The sequence below is a fragment of the Octopus bimaculoides genome, chromosome 14 (assembly GCF_001194135.2).
Source record: "Octopus bimaculoides isolate UCB-OBI-ISO-001 chromosome 14, ASM119413v2, whole genome shotgun sequence".
Taxonomy (NCBI): domain Eukaryota; kingdom Metazoa; phylum Mollusca; class Cephalopoda; order Octopoda; family Octopodidae; genus Octopus; species Octopus bimaculoides.
In genome coordinates, this window is record NC_068994.1 from 39,640,166 (window position 1) to 39,651,100 (window position 10,935).

At 33.3% G+C, this 10,935-nt stretch overlaps 2 protein-coding genes across 3 annotated transcripts in view; both read right to left on the reverse strand.

Annotated features, from left to right (window-relative positions):
• LOC106872382 (protocadherin-18) overlaps window positions 1–9,602 on the reverse strand; it is a 66,598-nt gene extending 56,996 nt beyond the window's left edge. For both annotated transcript variants that reach the window (XM_014919362.2, XM_014919363.2), the window contains exon 1: window positions 7,176–9,602. In XM_014919362.2, the coding sequence (XP_014774848.1) occupies window positions 7,176–9,602 (2,427 nt within the window). The remainder of the gene's footprint in view (window positions 1–7,175) is intronic.
• LOC106872380 (protocadherin beta-15) overlaps window positions 9,567–10,935 on the reverse strand; it is a 640,647-nt gene continuing 639,278 nt past the window's right edge. Inside the window, exon 5 of the transcript XR_008265528.1 lies at window positions 9,567–9,683. The gene's annotated coding sequence lies outside the window, so the exon portion shown is untranslated. The remainder of the gene's footprint in view (window positions 9,684–10,935) is intronic.

The following is a 10,935-nucleotide window of genomic DNA, read 5'->3' on the forward strand; positions in this document are numbered from 1 at the left end:
TTATTGAGCGAAAACACCTAGTGCTCCACGAGGCTCCGGCAGGGGATGGTGGCGAACCCTGCTGTACTCTTTCACCACAACTTTCTCTCACTCTTTCTTCCTGTTTCTGTTGTGCCTGTAATTCAAAGGGTCAGCCTTGTCACACTGTGTCACACTGAATATCCCCGAGAACTACATTAAGGGTACACGTGTCTGTGGAGTGCTCAGCCACTTGCATGTTAATTTCACGAGCAGGTTGTTCTGCTGATCAGATCAACTGGAATCCTTGACGTCGTAAGCGACGGAGTGCCAACTCAAAAACCATTGGTAACCCCTCAACAAGAGGACATATGCTCAAGCATGCTCAAGTTGTGATCATATTGTCTTTCAAGATACGTTGTTGTTTAACCCCAAGTCAGAGCTCACCTATGATCGAAGACATTCCTGCTATGATCAGCGCACATTTTATATATCTTGGACTACATTTATTTATCCAATGTGTCCTTCTGTTTTTGAAGTCAGTAAGTTAGAATTTGAGTGAGATTTGGCTACTATTTTAAGTAGATCAAGTAATGATGTATAAAGCTGTTGTTGCTGTTGTTGTATTTAGCCTCAGGCCAGCCCTGTCTGAGCAGACTACAACCATCCCATGTTTACTTTTTTTAAAAGATGGTAAGGTATAATTTGGTAGCAATTGCTAGCAATTTGAATGATCTACTAAGAGTTGTTAATTATAGGTGTAATTAAAGTAATTAAGAGAACATCTATATTGATAAATCAATGAAAAGAAAAATATAATCAGAAGGTACTTTTAAAACAGTTTTCTTCTCTCAGATACAATCTCAGTCTTGAAACATCAATATCTTCTTCTATACACATCACGTAAGTGTTCCTGTCAGGTATCACTAATGAGCAAATATGGGTTAGTGGCATGTACCATACTGCTGTTACTTGTTTTAAGTGTCTGTAGTCATAAGTAGATGCACCCTCTCGCTCAAACCCTTCATGACTCAATGGAGCATCAGAGATATGGCTATTAGGGTGAGAGAGAGAGAGAGGGCTGCACTAGCACCTATCTGGTACTTATTTACAGTTGACTAAGCTGCAGTCATGTGAAATAATCAGCCCTGCTCAAGGACACAATGCATTACCCAATTCTGGAATTGAACACATGACCTTATGATCATGAACTGGAGAGCCTAAAAACTTGGCTACACACCCTCAAAATCTAAGCAGCAGAAGGAGTAGTAATAGTAGTAGTAGCAGTTGTAGCTGCAGCAACAGCAGCAGCAGTAGCAGTAGTAGTAGTAGTAGTAGCAGCTGCAGTTGCTGCTTTTGACAGGGACATGATTAAATATGTTCAAGTTGTGATCATACTGTCTTTTAAGATGTAGTGTTGTCATTTAAACCCTAGTCAGTGGACATCTTAGGACCTCAGGCAAATCAATGCACCAGGCCCTATAAAATTTATTTATTGACAGAAAGCCATGATCTTTTTTTCATATCAGCCTGTCCTAGACTGCCTCTGGGCCTATGTTACAAACTCTCTGTTTTGAAGTGATTTAAATTCAAACCTGTCAACAAAACTTCCTGTTAATTTATATTCCAAACACCAGCTTATTAGTGATGAAGTTACTTTACCAAATTCTCTGTTGTATTCAAAACTGACTGAAATAAAGGCAGTATGTTCCAACAGGAATATGGTAACAAAAGGGTTTAGACAGCTTTGTTGAGAAGGATTTGCCTTTTCTCCTGACTAAAAATCAAAACAGAAATAGATATCTTGAAAGTTAGGTAATATCTTAGGCATGGCTGTGTGGTAAAAGGCTTGTTTCACAATCACATAGTTCTGAGTTCAGTTCCACTGAATGGCACCTTGAGCAAGTTGCTCCTACTATAGCCTCAGGCAGACCAAAGCCTTGTGAGTAGACTTGGTAAACAGAAACTGAAGGAGGACCACCATGTATTTATATATATATATATATATGATGATATATATATATGTATGTGTATACACACACACATATATATACATACATTACATGTGTGTGTGTCTTTGTGTCCATGTTTGTCCTCCACCACCATTTAACAGCTGGTGTTGGCATGCTTTTGTCCTTGTAAATTAGCAGTTCAGCAAAAAAGGGTCAATAGAATAAGTACTGGGGTCAATTCATTCAACTAAATGTTCTACAAGGCAGTACCCCAGCATGGCCACAGTCGAATGACTGAAACAAGTAAAAAAAAAAAAAATATTATTCTTATTTCGAAATATTCATAGATTTTATGATGCCAAATTGGCAAAATTATTAGACCATTGTAAAAGGTGCATTAGCTTATTTGTTCCATCTCTTGACACTCTGATCCCATCAAGGGTGAATATGTTTCAGTCCTGTGAGGGGTTGGTAAATAAAGTGCCTTTCTTGGGGAGAGGATTAGCAAAACTGTTACAGTTGTATTTCCTCATAGCCCTGAATTCGAATTCTGCTGATGTCAACTTTGCTTTCATTCCTTCAGGGTTGGTAAAAATAAAGTATATTAATCAAGTGTTTAGATAATATAACTGACTATGCCGCTTCCACCACCAAAATTTGTGGCCTTGTGCCAATGTTAGAAATCAATATTATATTTAACGAATCTTACTGACCTTTCCATGGATAAAGACCAACGGTGAAAGTGGATTGGCCAGTTTTGAATGCACAACATTTCTTACTTTGTGGACTAACCCCTTATAGAAACAGAAAATGTCAAAAGAAGAAGAATGTGCATATGTTTGTATGATGCTTGTGTGTGTATGTGTGTGTGTGTGTATTTATACACACACACACACACACACACACACACACACACATATATTTGTATATATATATATATATATGTGTGTGTGTATTTATACACACACACACACACATATATTTGTATATATATATATATATATATATATATATATATATATATATATATATATATATATATATATACATGTATGTATGTGAATGTGTAGCATTTAATTCCAAGCAGTTGCTAGTCATATTTTGTTCCTTGTCCTATAATGCTTTATATTTTCTTCTTGATTATTTATTTGTTATTTGTTCTCCAAGTATAAACATTCTTCCCTAACAAACAACACTATACATTTGGTTTACATTTATCCATAAATGTAGATCTAAATAGGCAGAGGTATGGCTTGGCTATGTGGTTAAGAAGTTTAATTTGTAAGCTATGTGGTTACAGGTTCAACACCTTGGGCAAGTGTCTTCCAGTGCACATCTAGGCCAACCTAGATGAGTGAATTTATGAGTCAATTTAGTTGATGGAAACTGCTTAGAGGCCCATCATATATATTTCTAAGTGTATATGCATGTGTGTGCATGTGTGCACATGAGTGTGTGTATGTGTGTTTGTTTTCATCATTTGACAATTAGTGTTGGTTTCTTTACGCCATAGTAGCTTAGCAGTTTGGCTAGAAGAAGACCAATAAGTATCAGACTTAAGAAATAAGTACAGGGTATAATTCGAATGGGTAAATGCCTTCAAGGCAGTGCTTCGGTCCTCTGACTGAAGTGAAAGAATGAAGGAATGAAAGAATGATGTATTTATTAAGGCCATTAAAGAATTTTTTTCCATTGTGATTTAGTTAACCTGTAAAGTCATCCCCTTATTGCCATGATGGTAAGAGAGCATGTAACTAGCATAAATAAATATTTCAAAGATAACTGTGAGACCCTTACACACAAAAATACATACACAAACATATGTTTCTGAAAACCAGCAGAAGAGATTGATTCCCTGTTGAACCTTTTAATATGGCAAAAGATATTTCATATAAACAATGATGATGAATTAAAAAGGTTATCTGCTCCAAAATTACGTTTGGATTCCTCAAAGATGATTTTCTTTAAATTCTTTGCTGAGAATCCATTTGCCTTCCTAAGCATAAAACTTAAGTCATCTTTTATCACTGCTGTAGTATAATTTGTATGTGTGTGTGTGCATGTGGATATACATATATATTTTTCTATATATATAAGCACTATATAATCTATCAAGTACTTTTTATTTTCTTCATGAAACCTCTTGTAAATTATTATGTGTGTGTGTGTGTGTGTAACAAAGAGAATGATAATGACCTATTATATTTTTCTTATAGATGTCTGTTTAACTGCTTTGTGGGAGGCATTATGCTTAGTTTAAATTATTGCAGTTTAAGATTTGAAAGGCAAATCAAGAGGAAATTCTAGAAAAGTGAAGATATAGAAATATAATATTTAGAACAATATTTAATACAATATCATAGAATGATTGTCAATAGAAAGAGTTAAAATGAGTTATGTAAGTTTCTAAAGACAGATAATAAATAGCGTAGATTGATGGTAGAAAGACTGGATACATTTTGTTGGATAGAATAAATTGAACCTCTTAATACAAAACCACATAAGAGTACCTTGGTTTCCAGATACAAAAATCCAATGGTTTAAGTGATTATGTTGAAATCAAAATCTTCTACACTAGCTTTATATAAGAACTTTTTGTTAATGTTTCAAACACCATAGAGAGTAGAATGTATGGATGCAAAAGAGATATAGAGGGCTCAAAACAAGATGACAGAAGAAAAGGATTTCAAATGTAGCAGGTGCACAGTAATTAGCAGTTAGCGCACCTAAGAAATTCATTCAAATGCTCAGGTTTCCTAGAAGTTGTTCATAGTGTTGATGATATAATTAGCAACATATATAATTATTCTGAAAATATAATAGGCAGAGAAAGAATGAGCTGGAAAAAGTTGAGGTATCTCTTACTTCTACTGATAAAAATAGGATTCTATCTGAGTGATGTGCAGATTGTATAATATATGTATACAATGTTTGAGTGGATAGGTGCAAAACATGGAAAAAATGTGGAAAATGTAGGAAAACTGGAATGAAGCCAGGTGAGTATGTTTGCTGAATGTGGAATCTACCAAGGCTGTGTAGATTGTAGAACATTTATAAATACAAGCTCTTACAGCTGTTTCCAGGATATTTATCATATCTCTTCATTGGAGCTCATTATGGAAAGTAAATCTTTATGTACACACGCTGATATATGACCTACGTTGGACCCCTTATTTGCATAATCACCGAACCTGGAGCTTAACTATAGTCTATCCATAGCACTTACTCAGCATTACCTGACACCTCTGGGTCTCATTGACACCATTACTGCTCATAACCTCCATTTCTTGCTATTTTAAGCTCTTATCTCAGGTAAAGTTTCAGTAATGGATAAACAACTCCCTGGCACCTCTCTCAAGGACACACCTATTCCTTCACAAAAGACTTTCTCCGATGAAGGGATATAATAAATATCATGGAAACAGCTGTAAGATCTTCTATTTATAAATGTTATAAAATCTACACAGCCTTTGTTTTTTATCTCATTACGAAAAGTAAATCTCTATATACACACACTGATATATGACCTAAGTTGGACCCCTTATTTGCATAATCACCAAACCTGGAGCTTAACTATGGTCTATCCATAGCACTTACTCAGCATTACCTGACACCTCTGGATCTCATTGACACCATTATTGCTCATAACCTCCTATATATACGTATATATATATATGTGTGTGTGCATGTGTGTGCGTGTGTAAAATCATCACTATCATCATCATTGTCATACAATTTTCACGCTTGCATGGGTCAGTTGGAATTTGTTAAGACATATTTTCTACAGCCTGATGCCCTTCCTTTTGCCAACTCTCACTTGTTTCCAAGCTAAGTAATATTTCTCTATGACATACTTTTCACAGAAGACTGGAAACAAGAAACATCATTTGCACATTGGTGCTGCTCATTTGCAATCATCAGATGATGTGAGGACAAGGGTATACTCAAACACACATACACATATATATTGATATTTACGACAGGCTTCTTTCATTTTCCTTCTAACAAATCTAGTCACAAGGCTTTAGTCAGCTTAGGGCTATAGTTGAAGACATTTGCCCTAGGTATGCACTGTGGGACTAAACCTGAGACCACTTTGTTAGGAAGCAAACTCCTTATGAATGTGTGTGTCTATGTGTGTGAGTGTGTGTGTGTATACATTTATTATTACACATACAGATGGATAGATTGGCAAACAGATAGTCAGAGTACTCACTGATGTATATCAATGACATGTAGTCTACAACAAGAACACTGAAAGACTGATGCTTTTTGATTAAGTACTTTATATGCTATTTATTTGTTTCACACAAGTTATACAGAATCCTTGTCTCCTTTGCCATCATAAACACAGCGAACCAGAGACAGGCCCTTTTGAAACCTCTAATCAATGTTACCTATGTTTACTAATTGCGATGTAAAGTAATATAATAAAATTAAAATTGATAAAAAGATATAATATTGAATAAGACATTTGAGAAAAACAATAAAATGGCATGTCTTTAATAAAGATGGAAAGTAATTTCATAAAAACATCAACCAAGCTTGATACTAAGCCATATAAGTAACTGACAGAATTTGCCTTTTTCTGGCTTAAGTGATTCTTTCTAAGCTTGGGTTACATAAAAATATCATTAAATTATATGGAGGATGTTTGTATGTCTGTATATTTGATATTATAAAGAATTGTGTTAAGAATTAGTAAATATTTTAGGTTCCTTAAAATAAAACATTGGTGGTGGTAAAAACTTCCAAAGCCTCTTTTAAATTAATATCTCTATATTTCAGCTACTTCTTCAGGGGTATCCTTTACTTTTGTGCTTACATACATACATACATATGAACATCTATCTATCTCTCTCTCTCTCTCTATATATATATATATATATATATATATATATATATGCATGAAAAGCGGACGTTAAACGACAATGATGATGTATGTATGTATATATATATATATATATATATATATATATATATGTATATATATATATATATGCGTGTGTGTGTATATATGCATATATATATGTATATATGTATGTATGTATGTATGTATGTATACCACCACTTCATTTTTTTTTTTACTTCTGACAAACTTTTACATCATATTCAAAAATATTTTACCACCTGATCTCAAATACTTAAAGAAATGTATGTGTGTGTATATATATATATGTGTGTGTGTGTGTGTGTGTGCACATACATATATACATATATATGTATGTATACACACAATTAAAATATAAAAATAATATCACCTACCTGGTGCATTCCCTCAGTTGTTGCCTGACAAGGAACTCCAATGGCCAGGTTAGTCCTTTTATGTGTTAGATCTTGTCTAGAATGAAGCTCTTCTCTTGGTCCTAATGTCGATGTTTTTTCATTTTGTAAGCGTGCCAAACTTGCCACAGGTACATCATAATCAGATGACATTTGTTCACAAAAATATTGAGTTTGTCTACTTTGATCCACAAATTTGCTTGAATGATCTACACCACTACTACACCGGATATTCCTTTGATTATGTCTTTGAACAATGCATACTGTAATAGAAACTACGAGGACAAGGGATACAGTTACAGCTGCAATTACAATGATTATGAATAAATTTATGTGGATCATGTCATCTGATTGTTGATCTACAGCTGTGAACATCTTGGATGTTGTATTGCTAACAGTGAGTGTTAAAAATAAAGTGGTTGTTGTTGACAAAACTGGTGTGCCACTGTCTTTCACAACTAATTTTAATTCATATGATCCTGCATCATTTTGGTAAACTGGCCGAGAAAAAGACAGGATACCAGAATGTGGGTTGACTGTAAATAACTGTTTTTCATTACCTCCGAGTATTTCAAACCGAAGGAAAGCATTTACATGACTGTCTCTGTCAGAGGCCCTAAGAACTGTAATATCATTTTTACTTTTTGGATGGTAGTGAACATCTAAATTAGAAGGGTTAACACTTGGGAATATAAAATAGGGAGGATTGTCATTTTCATCCATGACTTCAACAATAACAGTTGCAGTGTTGTTTAGTGAGGGTGTTCCATTGTCTTTGACTAAAACTTTAAATTTGTAGATTTTTTGTTGTTCATGATCTAATGATAAAGTGGTAGAAATAAATCCAAAATTAGAAATCTTAAAAGGCAGTACATGTTTATCACTACTCAACAAAGTAAAGGTTAGCTGACCTCCAAGTCCCAGATCAGGGTCACTAGCATTAATGAATCCAACAGGAAAATTTGACTTTTCATTCTCATATGTCAAAAACTTGAATGTGTCTTTAGTAAAGTGTGGTTGTACGTCGTTGACATCCATTACTTGGATAGAGAACTTTCTCTCTGTCCTTTGAGATGGTAATCCATTGTCTTTACAAGTGATAGTAAAATCAATATGGTTTTTTTTCTCTCTATCAACCGGATTCTTTACGGTTAACTTGTATTTCTTTTTGCCTAAATTCTGAAGCTGAAATTTTTCATGGAAAAGGTCACAGGTAACTTCCCCATTCTGTCCAATATCATTGTCTGTGACCTTAACGTAAGCAATAAAGCTGCCAACTTCAATATCCTCAGAAATGGTGGCTGTATTCCCAGTTGACTCTGAGAAGTTTACATCTATTGTGGGTGCATTGTTTTGTTGGTTGATAACATTTACTAAAGCCATAGCAATAGAACTTAACGGTGGACTGCCTCCGTCTTGAGCTTCGATGAATAACTTATATGTCAGCTTTTTCCTTGAAGTCATTTTTTTTTTAATGAAAATATCTCCTGTTGTCTTATCTAGTTCAAAATGATTTTTAACAAGATCTGATGTCTTGGAGCTAAAATGATATAAAATTTTACTATTTTTTCCTGTATCTGAATCCATTGCATGTACTGTAATAACAGGTTTTTCAATCTGATGTTGATTGTTCACGGAAACATTATAAACATTTTGGGTAAATACAGGGGAGTTATCATTAACATCACTTACTGATATGTTCACATTTAATATTCCTTCTTTTGTAGGTGAGCCTTCATCTCTGGCAATAACTTGAAGCATAAAAGAATCTTTCATTTCACGGTCAAGTTCTTTTTCCAAGGTTATTCCAAGTGAGTATGAATTATCAAGTCTTTTAGAAAGAGCTAAACTGAATAAGTTGTCTTTATTTTTTGACAAGAAATAAGAGATTTTGGAATTTTTCATACCAATATCCTTGTCAATGGCATTTGGAATTGATCTGGTGGTTCCTTTCTTATCTCCTTCAGAAAACTGAAGGTTTACCTGATTGCTAAAAAATTCAGGCTGATGGTCGTTAACATCTTCTACAACTACTTTAATCTCTAATATTTTTATGAAAGATTTTTTCTTTCTTACAGCAATATCTACCATTTTGAAGCATTCTGTATTATATTTACAGAGAGATTCAGCATCTAGTGTCTGTGCAGTATACAACTTCCCTCTTTTGGAGACATTAAAGAGCTGGGAGTTATTACTTATGTCCTTTTCTAGTTGACTGAAGCGTATTAGATTGCGATCTATCAAGGATATACTGTCCATCAGATTGGTATCAACTCCAATATCACCTATGTAAGTTCCAGGACTTTTGCTTTCTTTCAGATAATAAATGAAATCCACACATTCTGCCATATGCAATACATGCAGTAATGCGAATACCTGTATCAACATTATTCCAAAGAGAGTCATCATCCACAATGAAATAAAGTAATATGATGTTGTCACTTTTTTTATATACTTCTAATTTTATTTGAAATGATGAATTAAAAGACTCTGAAAGAGAAATATTTTGTTTTAGAAATCACAAATAATATATATTTTGCAGGGTAAACTGACATAAACTTAATCGGTTAAAAAATTCATTGAAATTGATTTAATAAAAGTTCCCCTCCAGAAATATTGCTAAGACTTGAAGGAGTCATTTCAATTTCCCATCATGCAACCCTTTTGTATAGCTTGGAGCTTCAGCTATTCAAGTTATTATGGCCAATAACTGTTCAATACTAAAATGAAAGAGCTTGTTAGCCAAGCCAGACATTGCTGTATTCTTTTATATTTTCATAGCTATCTTTATACTAGTGAAGGAAGTAGTAGTGGTAGTAGTAGAAACTCTGTTGTTGTTGTTGTTGTTGTTGATATCAATAACTATGCTGATAACAACAACAATCACAAGAGTTTTAGAAAAATATTACTGAGAATTCATATGTCGAAAACATAAAAAGAGATAAATAAATCTATGCTATTGAAATGGGAGGTGGGGAAAATAAATAAAATTAAATAATAAATAGAAGAAAAACAATATCATTAATGCTACTATTACCATCATCATTAATAATAATAATAATAATAATAATGATGATGATGATAAAGGTAAAAATTGTAGTAAATAATAATAGTAAATAATAATAATCATCATCATTACTATCATAAAAAAATAAACAATAACAACTACAACAATAGCAAATAACAATATGAACAAAACAGAACAAAACAAGAAAAACATAAGCTAAATAATATATGAGGTAAAAAAAAAAAATGCTAAACAAAATCATATTTCTGATTATAGCTACAACAACAACAACAACTGTAACAAATATAGCAGCAGCAAAATTAATAACAGATAACAAAAGTTTAAATAAAATAGTGATATGAAATAATCTGAAGATGCAGTGCTTCTGTGTACTGATAAAAGCAATATTCTGTACTGTAGTGAGTGGGTAGTGTAGGGAAAAAACATAGATTTATGGAAGTAATCAGGGAAATAAGAAATATTATTGGCAAGTGAGGTTGTTGTTTATTTTTTTTTTTTATTTTAGTTATTTTTGTATTTATATTATTTTTTTTGTTGTTGCTTATGTTTATTTATTTGGTTTGTTTTGGATTTGATATTTTTTTCTCCTTTATTTCTTTTTTTTCTCTGTTTCTTCCTTTCTTTGCTTTTTTTTTTTCTTTTGCGTTCTTGCTTTTGATGAGGAAACGTAGAGGAGGTAGGCAGTGATGCTAATATGATAGACTGATGCATAAG